The 15,788-nt window shown below is 35.4% G+C and overlaps 1 protein-coding gene across 7 annotated transcripts in view; it reads right to left on the bottom strand.

Annotated features, from left to right (window-relative positions):
• The window catches only part of SLC24A2 (solute carrier family 24 member 2), a 60,419-nt gene extending 44,932 nt beyond the window's left edge, over nt 1-15,487 (bottom strand). For 2 of the 7 annotated variants that reach the window (XM_087926565.1, XM_087926569.1), the window contains exons 1-3: nt 15,384-15,473; nt 14,683-14,732; nt 12,584-13,641 (exon numbers count right to left, since the gene is read on the bottom strand). In XM_087926565.1, the coding sequence (XP_087782691.1) occupies nt 12,584-13,507 (924 nt within the window). In that variant the 5' untranslated portion in view covers nt 13,508-13,641; nt 14,683-14,732; nt 15,384-15,473. The other 5 variants (XM_026718382.2, XM_087926568.1, XM_087926567.1 and 2 more) reach the window with 4 other exon arrangements.
• Nucleotides 15,488-15,788: the final 301 nt, after the last annotated feature.

The following is a 15,788-nucleotide window of genomic DNA, read 5'->3' as shown; positions in this document are numbered from 1 at the left end:
TGAAAAAAGTGAGTTATGATTGGTCCTTGCACTCATGACCACTGTGTTATCCCCACAGTTACGTTGTCAAAATTTGGATGTCTGGCAACTGGCATATGTTTATATGGGAGTCATGTAATTATCAACTGCAACCTTCCCTTCTGACAAACAAAGTCAATGGAAAAAGCTGGGTTTGCTTAATGACTGCATGATTCACTTAACAACCGTAGTGAATTGCTTAACACTTATGGAAAAAAGGTCATAAAAATGACTTCGTTTAGCAATTTCCTGTAATCTTATCTTTTTTAGAGTATGATTTATATAATATAATGTATATAATATGCTTTGTATAATATAATGTATACAGAGAGTGATATTACAAAGGCTGGGGGTTAGAGAAGTGGAATTAGCCAATATAGCTTCCCTAAAAAAAGATTATTAAATTATGTCCACCTCCCTTTTTAAGAATCTTTTGGCATGTTCCACTGATTTTGCCAGATATAATTCCCTCGACTTTTTCCATTTCTCAAATGAATAAAATAATAAAGATGCATTTGTACCATAGCTTTGTACTATATTATTCAAATTCAGTTTTTGCTTAGTGATAAACAGATAGGTTCTAATTAATAATTTACTTGTGTAGTGATTTTATAGTAATGGCTGAATTCCCATAGGTTCAATTTGGATTGAGACAGAAACTAAAAGCAAAATGTAGAATGCTGTGGAAAGTTTTTGTCATTGATCTACAGAAAACTGTAAATAATATTTCTAATGCTTTTGACCATGGAGTTCAAATAAATGCGTTGAACTTTTAAAAAAGTTTTTCCATAACATTCATTGTTCTGATCACTGTTGTTCCATTCCATTTACTATTTTCCTAGTATTCATATCTATCTTCTTTTAATCTCAAAGCAGTTTACAGAGCAAATGATAATACAAGCAGTGTGCAATGGCTACTATTTTCAATAAAATTGTACCTTTCACAGTTTCTCAACTGATTTTTTAATAACTAATAATACTGGGAGTAATGTAAAGTGCAAGGGACAAGTTGACTTTTTCTATATAATCTGGATGACAAGGAAGTAGTAAGAAATTTGCTGCTGTTATGGTTGCTTCATCCGAACACAATGGTGACATTATAAAATTGGAATTATAATTCACATTTTCCAATCTTTTCTTTGTTGATGTCCATTCCTGAGGTCATTAAATTAAATAAAACTGGCAGAACTAGTATCAAATGAAACCATTCAATGCCTGCTAATATGGCAGTTACTTAAATTATGACAAAATCATAGTTCAGTAGACGGATTCCAAATGTAATTAGGTTTTAATCTATAATTATCTCAGAGAGTTCTAAGAATCACTGTTTGTCTTGACAATGATACTAGTTCATAACTTATTGCATATTTTCTGCTCTATTTCCACCATACATATTGTTTGTTTAAAGACTGTATTATTTCTATATGGAATGTCCATCAATAAATCATGAAAAACAATTGGGCTGCTAATATCAATTGCGCTGTTTAGTATTTTTATTATCTGAATCATAATAACAAGGTAATTGCTTGTCTCTGAATTAATTTTTTTCATTCATTAAAAGATTTTTCTATTAATAATTTTTATTTGAAAATCTTGCAAAATTATTAAGATTTTAAGTACAAATTTCACAAATAATGACTTTAAATATATCTGTTGCTAGAAATTCACCAGAGAAGTTAAAAACCAAGTTAAACCAACATGAATGGAGACTGGAGTATGAAAATTCAGCTGGGTTTTCTCAAATAAATATATTCAAGCCGGTATCTAAATTTAGCTTGTCATATGCTACTTTTTGGTGGTGCTTGAAAACACATCTAATACCAGTTGTCTACATAGCTTTCAAAAACTAGTCACATTTACTTCTATGACATAAAAAGGTAATTTTCATAAACTGAGCCAATCTTCAAAAAAATGGTAACTGATATCCTCTTGTAGAGAATTATGGAACCATGAAAACCAAACAAAAACAAAAAAATGTGGTTTTGAGCCAAAGCAATGCCAAAATGTTACACTGGCTTTTTACTATTTCATTCCATCAAGCTAATATTGATTATATCCAGCACATTTCTTTGGTTTGACTTTGTTGCTTTTAATATGTGATCATTAATCCTTATAAAACATTCAACTGAAAGGAAGTCAATTCTGAGTTTAGTATGATTTCCACAAAAGAGCAGCCCTCTCCCCAAAATCCAAATCCTAAACATACAAAAAAGCTGTCCAATGCCCTATTTCTCTACTTTGTTAACCCACAGTTGACAAGTCCATCTGAAACCAATTCTAGATATTCTTCTCCACAATCAATGTTATATATGATATTCTTGCATATAGTACGTATCTGCCAGAGTCCACAATCCAACAAAAGCAAGGGTTAGAAAAAAGTAATAAATATTAATTGAATGACGTTATCTAGCTATTAAATAAACCATGGTACATATAGCATTCAGTGACTATATACCGATCATTCTAACATTTACTAACATTTACTAAAATGCACACAAAATTCATGGAGGAAAAGGTGGAAGAAAAATAATTCCATAAATTTTGAAGATTGGCCAGCTGGGAAAAGATGGGATAACAACGAATAAGAGAAAAAACTCCTATTTAGATGTTGCAAAAAATGGTCAATTCAACCAAACAAATCTTTCCTCCCTCAAACTGTCTGGCCAGATGTAATATATCTTAAAAGACCTCCACCATAGAGGTGCCTGCCATTTATTCTTTCCCCTTCAACAGCACCTGTTCCCAGTGGACATAAAGCATCCACTCTCCTCGGTTCACAGGTAACCATTTCAAGAATAAAACTCATTTTCCCATAATATACAGAACATTAAGACTTTGACAAGTCAACCAGTCAAGATTATATTCATCCCCCCAAAAAACTACCACCACCAAAATAAATTTATATTTTTCTTATGAACCTGAGAGGGAGATTTCAATTTTTTTCTAATATATTTTAAAATTAAATTGTAGAAGATATTCCATGCCTAAGAATATTGTTATTTCATCCAATATTATTTATTTGATATTAAACAGTTATTTAATTGATGCCTTACGACTTGGCAAATCTTATTGCCAATGGTGAAATTCATTTGTCACTGTACAAAGTTTGTCTCTGTAAACATGTTAAGATTTTTCTTTTATTGAAATTGTTCTTTATTTTATCTTGAAGTAATACCTGTAACCATATAGAGCAGAAGTCTCCAAACTTGGCAACTTTAAGACTCGTGGACTTCAACTCCCAGAATTCTCCAGCCAGCTATAAGTCTTAAAGTTGTCAAGTTTGGGGACCCCTGTGGTTTTGAGCCAAAGCAATGCCAAAATGTTACATTGGCTTTTTACTATTTCATTCCATCAAGCTAACATTGATTATATCCAACACATTTCTTTGGTTTGACTTTGTTGCTTTTAATATGTGATAAGAACGCCTGGAAAAAAAAACCCTCTTCTATCCAACACGAAGTAGCTACTTTTGCAATGAGGTCTGAAGAAAATGCACAAAGTGCTTCTGATATCCTTGGCTCTATGCTTCTACAACTAATGCCTTACTGGGAAATGCCATATAATCCAAATACAAAAACTAAGCAGTATTAAGATGCTGAGAGTCTATATTCTATTGATTCATTTGTCTTCATTAATCATTAAAACCATAGCTTTTAAGCCATGGTTTCAGTGAACTCTGTAGAATATGCCTTTCTGACTGTACAATTGGATTAAATGAAGCTAAAAAAAAATTCACATGTACTTTCACTACTCAAAAACTGGCAATTTCTTACACTACTTTGAATCGGCTTTCCAGCAAAAATTAAAAACCAGACACGTTTGCTTTGTTTTCATGTTCCTTTTTCTTCCACAATTTGAAATGCAAGAAAATGTATTGCATTTTTTCAAGCATGATTTTATTTTAATATAAACAACGTGTATACAGTTATATTCTAGAATTGTATCCATCAACCTAATGCTTTCTCGATGTTTAACTATTACGTTCAAGAATTATTAGTAGGTTTGGACATGACAAACCCTGAGAACACAACTGAGGTTACCTATAGAGATTACAGTGGAAGGTTAAGTGCATATAAAGTAGCAAAATTCAAGGTTTCCACAAAGTTTATCACGTATTAGGTTGGCACAAATATCAATATTTCATTCCCCCAAGTTATTTCCTAATGTATAAAATTTAATTTAATACAACTACAGTATTTACATAAATAAATTTAAATTGTTAAGATTTAAAAAATAAAATGAGTGATTTTGCTTAATGAAAGAAAATAATTAGCTTTATAATATGAAGAAGTAAGATACATTTGATGGTCCATATACTTCCATTTTCATGCTCTTAATTTCTTTGATGTATGCTCAATAGCTATGAAATTGATCTGCTGTGTCATTCTTTGTCATAAAGCCATAAAATATCAGGACCACATTGTCTCTAGTTCTTCCTTATGAATTTTATTTTTAGGAAAATTCCTAGTTTTAAGCTTATATTAGATTATATATTCAGGATCTTCTAACAATAACTACTATATGCTAAATGATCTCATTTTGGGGCATTTTGGTTAATGTGAGATATGCTTCATTGAACCATATCAAACTTTACTAAAATCAGTGTTTTTACAAAAATCAATGAAGTTTGCAGTACAACTTTGCCACTTCTTCTGATTCTTGATCAAAGAAACCTGAAAAGCTAAATCAAATAGATAAATTTTAGAATGATTCATAACTGATTTAGGAATGCCAAATATAATCCATCAGGTTTTAAAAAGTGAACGTGGTATTTATTCATAATGCCATTTATTTTTATTTATTTCAATAGTAATAAGCATTACTGCAATATTATTTTCTGAGTATAATTTGTGATGTGTTTTGTTGCATCCGTTACTGTAGTTTCAACTTTTTCAGAAATATATTTACAGTACAGTTTGAACAATATAAAAACTGTTTGGATATACTGTATATGGCTTTCTGTCCTAATTGCATATTGCCAAAGAAAATTCTCAATATTTGTACAAATATTTGTTATATATATAACATATATATATAAAGTTTTTGTGGGTATCTTAAGTTTTTGCGGGTATTTATATGTATGGTATTCAGCTTTGTTCGAGTATTTTCCCACGTCATTATAGTTGTGCTTTTAAAGTTGTAGCAATGTTTCGGCAGAATCTCATCTGCCATCATCAGATTTCTGTATTGTGTTCATCTGTGAGTCAGACTTTCACAGCCATTTCTGTTTTAAATTTGGTGCTGTCTACTGCTGTGCCAGAATGGTTCCACCAGACTCCACCAGACTGTCAATTATTTGGAAGCCTGCCCTCACAAACAAAAAAATCTCCATACCACAAGCCAGGCAAACACCTGGGCACAAACAGATCCCCCCTGATACCTCCAGCTCAAACACATCCCAACCAGGCACCCAGATGAAACTTAGCTTCCTAATAAATGATAGCTGTCCGTTTACTCGGAGCCACACTAAAAGCCTCCAATATAGGAAACACAATGTTGCCAGCCAATCAAGAAAAAAAAAGCTACAAAACAAACAGAAGATATTAGAAACACCAATCAAGCAGAACACAGCAAACTCCAAGACCAGTAAACACAGACCAAGACTCCCAACCAATCAGGATGAAGAAGATGGCACAGCAGTAGGCTAGCACCAAATTTAAAACAGAAACGGCTGTGAAAGTCTGACTCACAGATGAACACAATACAGAAGCCTGATGATGGCAGATGAGATTCTGCCGAAACGTTGCTACAACTTTAAAAGCACAACTATAATGACGTGGGAAAATACCCAAACAAAGCTGAATATCATACATATATACATTCAAATATAAATATAAATATATATATGTGTGTGTGTGTATGTATATGTACATATACATACACATGCATATGTACATAGATGTATATATACATACATATATATGAATTTCTCTCTCTCTTCCACTGTTCTTTTCTACAGGGGTGTCCTTCTATAGAGCTATTAAGGCCACTCACTAGGCCATTTAAGACTCTTTAGATATCTTAATTTGTGAAAAATGAGAATTTTCTAAATTTGCCATCATTTGACGATGTCCATAAAAGGTCCAAAAATATAATTCCAGTTACAACTGCCATCGATCTAGAGCTGAATGATAATTTTCAACTGCTTTGGAATCAGTCATAATTGACAACACCTTTCTAGGATCAAAGACCATCAACAGTGTAATAATTTTCAGGAATTGTCATTGGGGTTTTCAATGTAACTTGCATTAGAGACCAACATGTCTCACTTACGATTTATCTAATATGTCAAATATTAGAAATGATTATTTATGTGAAGGGTCAGTTCCACTGAACTTAATATTTAGAAGTAGTCCAGCAAAGGACTGTGGGGGTAAAATGATTGTTTGTTTAATCATTCCTTTATATGACTAATTGGAACTAAAAGTCCCAATTTGCTCTTAGGGAAATGTGTACATTATTATATTCCCCTGGGAGGGGACTGGTAACCTTTTGTCTATTGAAGAATTCTAGAACACTTGAGAAATGGATATGCTTTTATATAATTTGGCTGGTCCTAATAAAGTCAACATACATTTTGCGCTTTTTTTTTCCTCTAGTGAGCAACGAATAATAATACTTAATTTCATCAGATACCAAAACACTACTAATTTTATTCAATAATCTCTACCTGCTGATGGAAATGCATCTGCCAGCAGAATGGATTCCCCCACACCAAATCTACTTGAGAGGATTATGAGAAGGGGAGGAGGGGAAAGCAAGGGCAAGTCTTGTTATGCAAGTAAGAGTCTGATTGTATAAAAGTCCATGTCAACTCTAATTATAAGAACAGTCAATATTCAAATTGAAATATTTCATTATATCTTCCAGATCTGAATGTTTCTGGTGAAGATTAAGAGTCACTAGCCAAAAGAGAATCACATATCCTATTACAATAAATTATTTTACATTTCCTTACTTTAAAAACTTTCCCAAAGTCACCACTTTAGATATTTCCCATGTACCTTCCTACCTACCTACCTATCTTGTAATTAGGTAGATAATTAAAAATATTTATGTGGGCAAATAGAATCTTTTTATCCTGTAATTCTTGCAGATGCATGTTTCTGAAAACAATGCAGCAAACTAAAAGTGATTTTTAAAACCGATCTATTCAATAGCCAGCAGATGCTAAATAAAACAAGTGAAATAATGAGAAAATCTTTTGAATCACTTTTTGGGAACAGCCTGGGAATTTTTTTGTCAAAAATGTTTATTTTTGTGAACAATTAAACCTATAGAACCTGTCGAAGCTATCAGTTTTCTTGGGTTTTGTGGGAACAGTAAATTTTGAAACAAACGCTTCTATGAAGAGAAATATTTAAAACATTTTTGGGAATGACATACATTAAAAGTTACTTAAATAAGAGAAATTTAAAGGGAATTTAAATGAAATTTAAAGAGAAAGACCAGTGTAAGAAATGCTAATATTAAGGGGAGAGCCTTGTATTGTGCTATTTCTTTGATAATTGTTGACAAAGTAGTATCTTTATGAAGAACAAAGAAAAAGTGATAATGGATAGACTTTCTCCCATCTGTTTCCCTTGTGAAATTTTTATTTAAGATCCCTAATGAAGCATAATTTTTCAATTTTCTCCATGAATTTTTACAGTTTGCTTATACTGAATGAGAAGCAGTTTTACAAATAACCTATGCCAAATGCAATAACCATTATCCTTTTGTAACTATGTATCTTCTCATTTTGCATCTTTATATCAATTCTTATACAACAGCTAAACATCCTGATTCCACCTCTTGCAGTTTTTTTTACACTATGTATTAAAGCTGCTTCCTTTCCTGCTGCTTGGAGTTTAACCTGTAACTCTCCAACTTAGTACAACTCTGGTCAGTTTATACAATACGTTAATATCTCCTATTTACCAAAGCTTTGTAAACAAAATGGCAACTTTTTCACAGCTGTGATGAACAAGAATTACCGTACATTTTTTCTTACGGTCTTATATTTATTCTAAGAAACTAGCTTTTCTGTGATTTAAAAACTGATTAGTACAAAAATTTTTATAGCTGTTGAAAAAAAAACATGATTAATTTAAGCTTCTATCTCATACAAATTTATGAGGATTTTAAAAAATGAACTCTAAATGGTTTAATTCTAGGTAATATATAGGTCTGAAGTGTTATGATTTCATGCAGCCCTAGATTTCACCAAATGTTAAAATTAAATGCAAACCTATCCATCATACTCATAATGTTTAAATTCTTCCTCAGCTTTTGTTTTTAGATATTTTCTTAAGAGCGTCTACTGTACCAGTAGTTTTTTTCCAGAATATTTTCAGCTTATTTCTTTTTTAATTGGGACTGTGTACATTTTGTTAGGACTGCAGATTTGTTGCTAGGATTACTCTTTAGCCTTTTGGTTCTTTAATTAGGTATCTTAGAACTCTCCTGACCTTCCCTTAGGTTACTGTATAGTCTTAAAAGATAACTACCAGGGACAACAATTTTTTTTGGCTAACACCTTTCCAGATTTGCAAACACTACAGGGCATTTTGGGTACCTGTAGATCCAAAATAAAGAACTTTAGCTGGTCAGTTCTCCATACTGTAAATAACTAGAAATACTGCCAGGTAAATGTATTTTTATTTTTTATGATGGGCTGCTGCTGCTGCTTTTTAAAAATTAAATACTCTGTAGAAAGGTATAGAAATACTTAGCAATCAAAATCAATTCCTCTTGATTCTTGATCACAATATTGCTTTAGTTGTCCTTGACTACTATAATGTCCTTGCAACACAGGACATCAATAACAGATGTCATTGCAAGGCATATTATCTGCCCTGCAAAGACCACCACTTCAATAATTGCTTTAGCAGTGTCCAAAGACTGATGTAATGCTTGCCCGAGAAGATGGAAATATCATGTTACAAGCTTTACAAATTCCATCTGCCTTATAAATTAAGGCCAAATTTCCAAAATATTTCCCAGAGCCGAAGGCATTAAAACACTTATCTGGAAATAATTTCATTAAATCTCACAGAGCTTATTTCTGAGTAAACCTATACACCAGAGCACTCTCAATGGAAACGAACAACTTCAGTTCCTCTGTTTTTAACAATTGTAAGTTAGTTTCTCCAACAAGCCGGCTGACCAATTTCAAACACTCCTGGTTATCTGAAGCCGTTTTAGTCTGATTTCAGGCGAGACCAAGACAAGACAATTTTGATTGTTCTGACGGATGATCTACTGAAGACTGTAATGGGGAAAATGTCCCTCTGCCAGTACTCCTGGATCCCTCAGCAGCTTTTTGTTATTGCTACTAAGCCCTTCTAGAGCACTTGAGATTTGGAGATCAGATACTATCATGGTGCTGCTCCTTTCTCGATGGCACCTTCTGGAGTCCAATATAAGGGGATTAGAGTCGTTAGGGAACTACAGGTTTCTGCTCCATCTCCTATATTCTTCAATATTTATATGAAAACTCGGGGTATGATTGTCAGGAGGTATAAAGCTCCATTTAGACAGCTTTCTGTTTTCTTCTATTTTCACACGATGCATTAGTCCCTGTAATCAGCTCTTCTTTGGACCAGACTGTGGTAGTGATGAACTGTAAACCTGGATCTAGTGGGTTTGGTGGTTGGTGATAACTCTAGTACAAGGGGCATTTTCCTTGCACTGGCAAGGATTGTATTTCCACTCCAAGAAGTGTGTAACTTTAGGATACTACTTGATCTCATGAGTACTTGGCGAGGAATAGAGGTGAAGGATGCTTTTCTTTTAGCTGTATGAGTTATCAACTTCACTCTATCCAGCATAGACCTGAACTGAATTTTGTGATCTCCTCCCTCCTTACCTCCTGGATAGATTATTGTAATGCAGTCACATGGGAATGCATTTGAAGAAAACTGGAAAAATATAATAAACCCAGAATGCAATAACCTCTATTATTCCTTTTGGGAACATGACATCTCTTCTGGCTTAATTACACTGGCTTCCTCTTGCTTTTTGAGCTCAATTTTAAGTGTTTAACATACAAATCTATGGGTCTTGCCTACATGAAATAATCATTTCTCCATGAAATTATGAATGGGCTTTCCAAGCATCCTATTTGGTATATTATGAGTGCCATCAAGAAAGGAGACCTAGGTTAGAAAAAGGGAGATCCAAGGCCTGAGCGTAGATTAAATCATTGGTTGATGTTAATACATATCTAAATACTTTCTTCCATAAAGAAGCATTTATGTCCTAATATTGCACATTTGTAACTTGATGCTATGTCAGATATGGATACTGTATATTTTAATTGGTATTCTGTTAATATTTTAACTAAAATTAATTGTTTATCAATGTTATTTATCATTATGTTTGTTCCTTCATAATGTTTATTATTATATTGTGAACAATCAATACACCACCACACATATGAATTTAAAAATGAATTAACAGTGTGCATTACAAAGCTCTTTCAAGACAAAATATTACTCAATCAACCACAATAAATGATGCACCATAACTTTATAGGCCATTATGGGAAGCTAGTGAAGCATCACGATATATATTATGGTGAATTCAATCATTCAATAACAATAGCATTTAGACTTCTATACCGCTTCATAGTGCTTTACAGCCCCCTCTAAGCAGTTTACAGAGTCACCATACTTCCCCCAACAATCTAGGTCCTGAGTTTACCGACCTTGGAAGATGGAAGGTTGAGTCAACCTTGAGCCTGGGGAAATTCAAACTGCCAAACTGCTGGCAATTGGCAGTCACCACTGCGCCACCACATCAAGCCTAACCACCACCTAAAGCCTAAAAGAAGTCCATGTGCTACTCAGCAGTACTAAAGTGGAATGAATGACATCCTCACACTCCTACCAAATCTCCACATCAGTAGCCAGTTTGACTAATAAACTCCTGAATGAAAAGCAGAATATAAATCTAACAAAGAATAAAATATTTATCAACCCCAAGTACTGTAATAGATTAGGCACATGGCGTAAATGTAATCTCACACAAGAAAAACCGTACCTTGGTTTAAAACCATAATATTCAGTACTTGATAAAGTTGAAAACTTGTCACTGTGCAACGTTTATTTTTGTGCTTGTTATAGTAACTACACAAAAAACATGAATATAAAGTATTTTTAATCATATAAATTCTTATCAAAATCTTTCTTCACATTACTTTAGCAACCTTGCAACTATGTGTTTATTCTGAAGAATTTCAGTGAAAGAATATTCATCTAGCAATAAACATAATTTGAAACCACACTTAGTGGGATTAAGTTGTATGTTCTAGTATAGTAAAACCTCTTATCCAGAATAATTCTCAGTTCTTCATTCACTACTCATTATAATTTCCCCATATCAGAATTTCCCACATTGTAGAAAATTCCAACTTTAGTTCCTTAACCAGGGTAAGAACTGATTAAAGAAATATTCATCCAAGCAAGCACTCTTCCTAGTGGCATGTATGTTCCCTAACTTTGTTATCTTTGATCACAATAATGAAATAGTAAACTAGGGTTGGATATACTTAGCTGCTCTTAAACATGATCAAAAGGTTATCTATTTTGAATTATTTAAACATGAAGAAGTGTCAAATTACATCATCTCCAGTGGGAAATCTATCTTTTGTCATAAATACACCTGCAATCAAACTAAGCCATAACAATAGAAATAACGTCTAATCCCTTTGAAATGAACATGAGTTTTCATCTTAAGCCTAAAGGAATGCAGACTTTCTATGGAATACAAAAGCTCACATGCAAAACTGTGGAATGGCTATATCCATTCTATTACAAAAATCAGTTGCATTTCCAAAATTATCTAACAAATAATTGAATGAGGCCAATGTTAAGAAATTGAGGCATGAGTCACATACATAAATAACCCAGATGTGAAAACTCCCAGAACAGCCAAAGACTTTTTTGTCATAAAATCTTCATATTTGCAGCAAATTTCTAACAGGTATCTCTGACATATAGGAGAAATACTAGGCCACATTTTGTGAGGAGTCAACTTTTTCCTCACTACAATATTTGTGAGTAGTACATTTCATGCTACAAAAGAGATCAAAAGCAGAATTGCAAACTGTAAAGACTGCTTATCAGATTGGCATAATGCATAAACCGAACAGCATTACACATCCACAACACATTATGCGTTGATTTGGAAGCAGGATAACTAATTATACTGCCTTTTCTTCTTCAGCGTAAATCTTATCCTGGTTATTTTCAACGGTGAAGCAGTGATTGCATTCAGATGTTGTTATATGGGCTTGTCTGATACTTTGCTTGCCTTTAGAAACTGTCCTATTACTATTTCAATGTGTGTTTTGATAATTTTTATAGCAGTATTAAACACTTCGTGATTGTTAACCACATATTGATTCACACCTGTAGACACAAAACTCCGGTGAAATGTTATTTAGATAAAAACATTAAGCTAAAATAGTCTGCTCCTGGCATACAAACTTCAGGGCAATATATACCAATGGTATGTTTTGGGTATGTAAGTGTGGCTACAGAATTAATAATTACAATATTTTTTCTTTGTAACAACTAACCTTTCCATCAGGTTCTGGTGATACTTTATCCACTTTGTTGCTGCTAAATTTACTTTTCACCCATTCTTCTACTTGCACATTGAATTTCATGAAAGTCACATAGACTATATATGCACCCAGTAATATTAAACTTTCCCACCACCTAATGAAATTATCCAAAAAGAAGATGATTAGCAGTATCAAGTCTAGGATGTAAAAGGATACATCCCGAAAGAGTGGCCACCAAGTAAGGTGCAAAATCTGTTTAGAAAATAAAGCACACATCCCGATCACAAACAGGATGTTGAATACTGCAGATCCAACTATGGTTCCAATGCCAACATTGCTGTGAGATATAAAGATTCCTATTAAAGAAGTGAAGAGTTCTGGGGCTGAGCCACCAGCGGCCATAAACGTTGCCCCAGCAACATCATCAGAAATGTTGAGTTTTTCTGTGATGACGGTCAGTGAAGGAACAAAGAACTCATCACAGACAATAGCTAAGGCTACAAACATGTAAATCATTCCAATGATATGAAGGATCACAGCACCCCGTCGTCTCTCCTCAAGAGAAAAAAGATCTGTTGGGTAGTCCCCCTGAGAATGTTGTGTGTGATTATCATCTGTTAATTTAGAAGAAAGAGGGGAATCCAGAGTATCGTTTTGATTCCGTTCTTGATAGCCCAACAGACTTCTTTGATGCACTGACTTGGACTTTTCACTGTCCAGGCTGCTGATTGTCTCTGTGCTATAAGGTTCTAACTGGAAAAAGGCACTGACTGAAAGTGAGAATGTGCTCATGGCCATAACACCCAAGAAGAGTCCTGTTATTCGAATCAGTCTCTGTTTTTTCCTTATATGTGGATGTTTCTTAAAGCCAAGCAATGGCTCCTGCAGACACCACTCTTCAAGAAAGTGAGCAGCAATATTTTTGTACTGAACCATTTTTGAAGTAAGTTTGTTTGCGGTCCAAGAATTCAGAGTCCAGTAGCTTTTTCTTTCATACTTCCTTTATTCTTCAGTTAAACGGTACTTTGATGTTTTCTCTGAACCAAGGATTTACGAAGCTCATGCCTTTGCTGTGATTAAAGAGATAAACATTTGCATCAGTTTAGAAGTGTTTGGCTCAGATACTCCTAAAAACATTGTCCTGCACACACACGACTTAAAGTTTTAAAATGCTATATAACATGAAATAAGTTTACAATAAAAGCAAATTTATCCAGTATTTCTCAATATTATGCATGTTGGGAAACTTGGAATTAATGTAAGCTAATCTTACATTGCAAATTTGAACCTTGATTCTGTTTCTTTAATTCCTGTAAAAGAGTCGATTTTTTCTTTCTTTCATGATTCCAGAGCAATAATTTCATAATAGCTTTCTTTCCACTTATTACTTTTCTTGGCATGCTTGTCAAATTTATCGAAGCTGATTTTATGTGCATTAATTAACCAGCATAAATTCATTATTATATTAAGACCCTGAGAATGAACCTTAAATATTGTCAGGGAAACGAAATGGAAAGATGTTCTGCTTCACTTCTAAAAACACAAGGCTATTTTAGATTTTGGTTAGATGGGTCTAACCGAAGTCCAAATAAACTGGCACCTAGATACTTTAAAAGTATCCAAGTAGTGAATCAATCTTCAAATTAACATACCCAAATAGAATATAACTTTTGCTGTAATTTCAAATAAAGCAGAAAATGTTAAAAAAAAACAAAAACCTCCCACATTTCCTTGGATCTTTCTCTAACTACCCATCACAGGTCTGTTGGTAAATATACAACCTGAGAATTAAATTAAATCTCCTCTTTTCCAGAAAACGCTATTCTTGTCAACATATCTAAGAGTTAAAGAGTTAATTTTTATTTTTATTATTATTATTCTCTTTCAATTATTATTCCTGTGCACTTTTAGTAACGCACCGATTACAGTGCAATGCAGAAACCCTTGTACTACTTACGACCTTACTGTTGCTTCTAAGGAATTATTCCCCAAAACGATATCACTGAAATCCTCAAAAAGAAAAGGAAAAAAAAAGCCCACAATTCCAAACCAAAATTTCCAATTCAGCTCTGGGAATCCATTAAGAAGAAGAAAACCACGTTCTCTCTCACCGTGTTAGGATTAAAAAGCCGGAGTCAAGAGGCACCCTGCAGATCCACTACTAAAAAAAAAAAGAAGTAATTAAAATTACGTAATTATGCTTGGTGCAGAGCCCCGCACTGATCTGCAAAGTAACCATCCCCTCTCGCTCTCACTTCTTAACTCCCAGGTAGATGCAGATTGCCGCGCGCTGGGGGCTCCCAAAAAGGGGTTTTAAAAACCACATGGACACCCCCCCCCCCAAAAAAAAACCCGGCATGCCTTTTTTTTTTTAATTTGCGGGCGCGGCGAAAACTTCGCGGGAGGAAGTTCTCCATCCCACCCACCCCTTTTGCGCGTGGAAAGTTCGCGCAAGCAAGCAAGCAAGCAAGCCTCGAAATAAAGGCGGCGAAGGCAAATCACCTGCTCCTACCGAAGACGCCTGCCCCCCCCCCCACCCATCCCTCCCGGGTTCAAGAGCCCCGACGGGCAGGTGGGTCAGGTGGAAGAAGGAAGCGCGGGCTCGCCTTTCTCTCTTCCGCTCCCTTCCTCGGACTTTCTCCAAGGCGCCGCAAACAGCTGCAGCTCTCCCGCAGCCGAGAGACTCACTCACTCGCTCGCTCGCTCCCTCCCTCCCTCGCCGCCCCCAGAAGCCACGGACAAAACGCGGGGAAGGTCAGGAGAACGGATGAGTCGCCGGCCCGGCCAGCCGCTCGCTGCCACCGCCTCTTACCGGGCCACGTGAGAAGACGAGCGCCGGCTCAGCCCGGCCCGCTCTCCCGCGAAGACGAGCACACACACACACACACATACACACGAACCAGCCTCTGCCGGCAATTCCTCTCACCGTCCGGCTTCAACCACGGGAGCCACGCCCACTCGCGCCTGCCCCTCCTCCCCCCGGCAAAGCGGCACGCGCCGGCGAAAGCCTCCCTTCCCCCCACCGCGCGCGCGCGAGCCTCCGCGACCCCACCGACTCGCCGGACGCTGAGGAGAAAGATGGGGGGGGCGGCGGGGGTTGCGCGCGCGCTTCTGAGGGGATGTGTACCGCCCTCACTTCGCGTTAGCCGCGAAGCTTCCTGCGGGGAGTTACATCTCAGTAAAAAAAATCCCTCACGGGATTGTGGTTGCGGTTGTG

Source organism: Pseudonaja textilis, chromosome 2 (assembly GCF_049901715.1).
Source record: "Pseudonaja textilis isolate UNSWEBS1 chromosome 2, rPseTex1.2, whole genome shotgun sequence".
In the NCBI taxonomy this organism is placed as follows: domain Eukaryota; kingdom Metazoa; phylum Chordata; class Lepidosauria; order Squamata; family Elapidae; genus Pseudonaja; species Pseudonaja textilis.
Note: the sequence above shows the minus strand (reverse complement) of the source record. Positions and strands in the feature narration are given on the sequence as shown.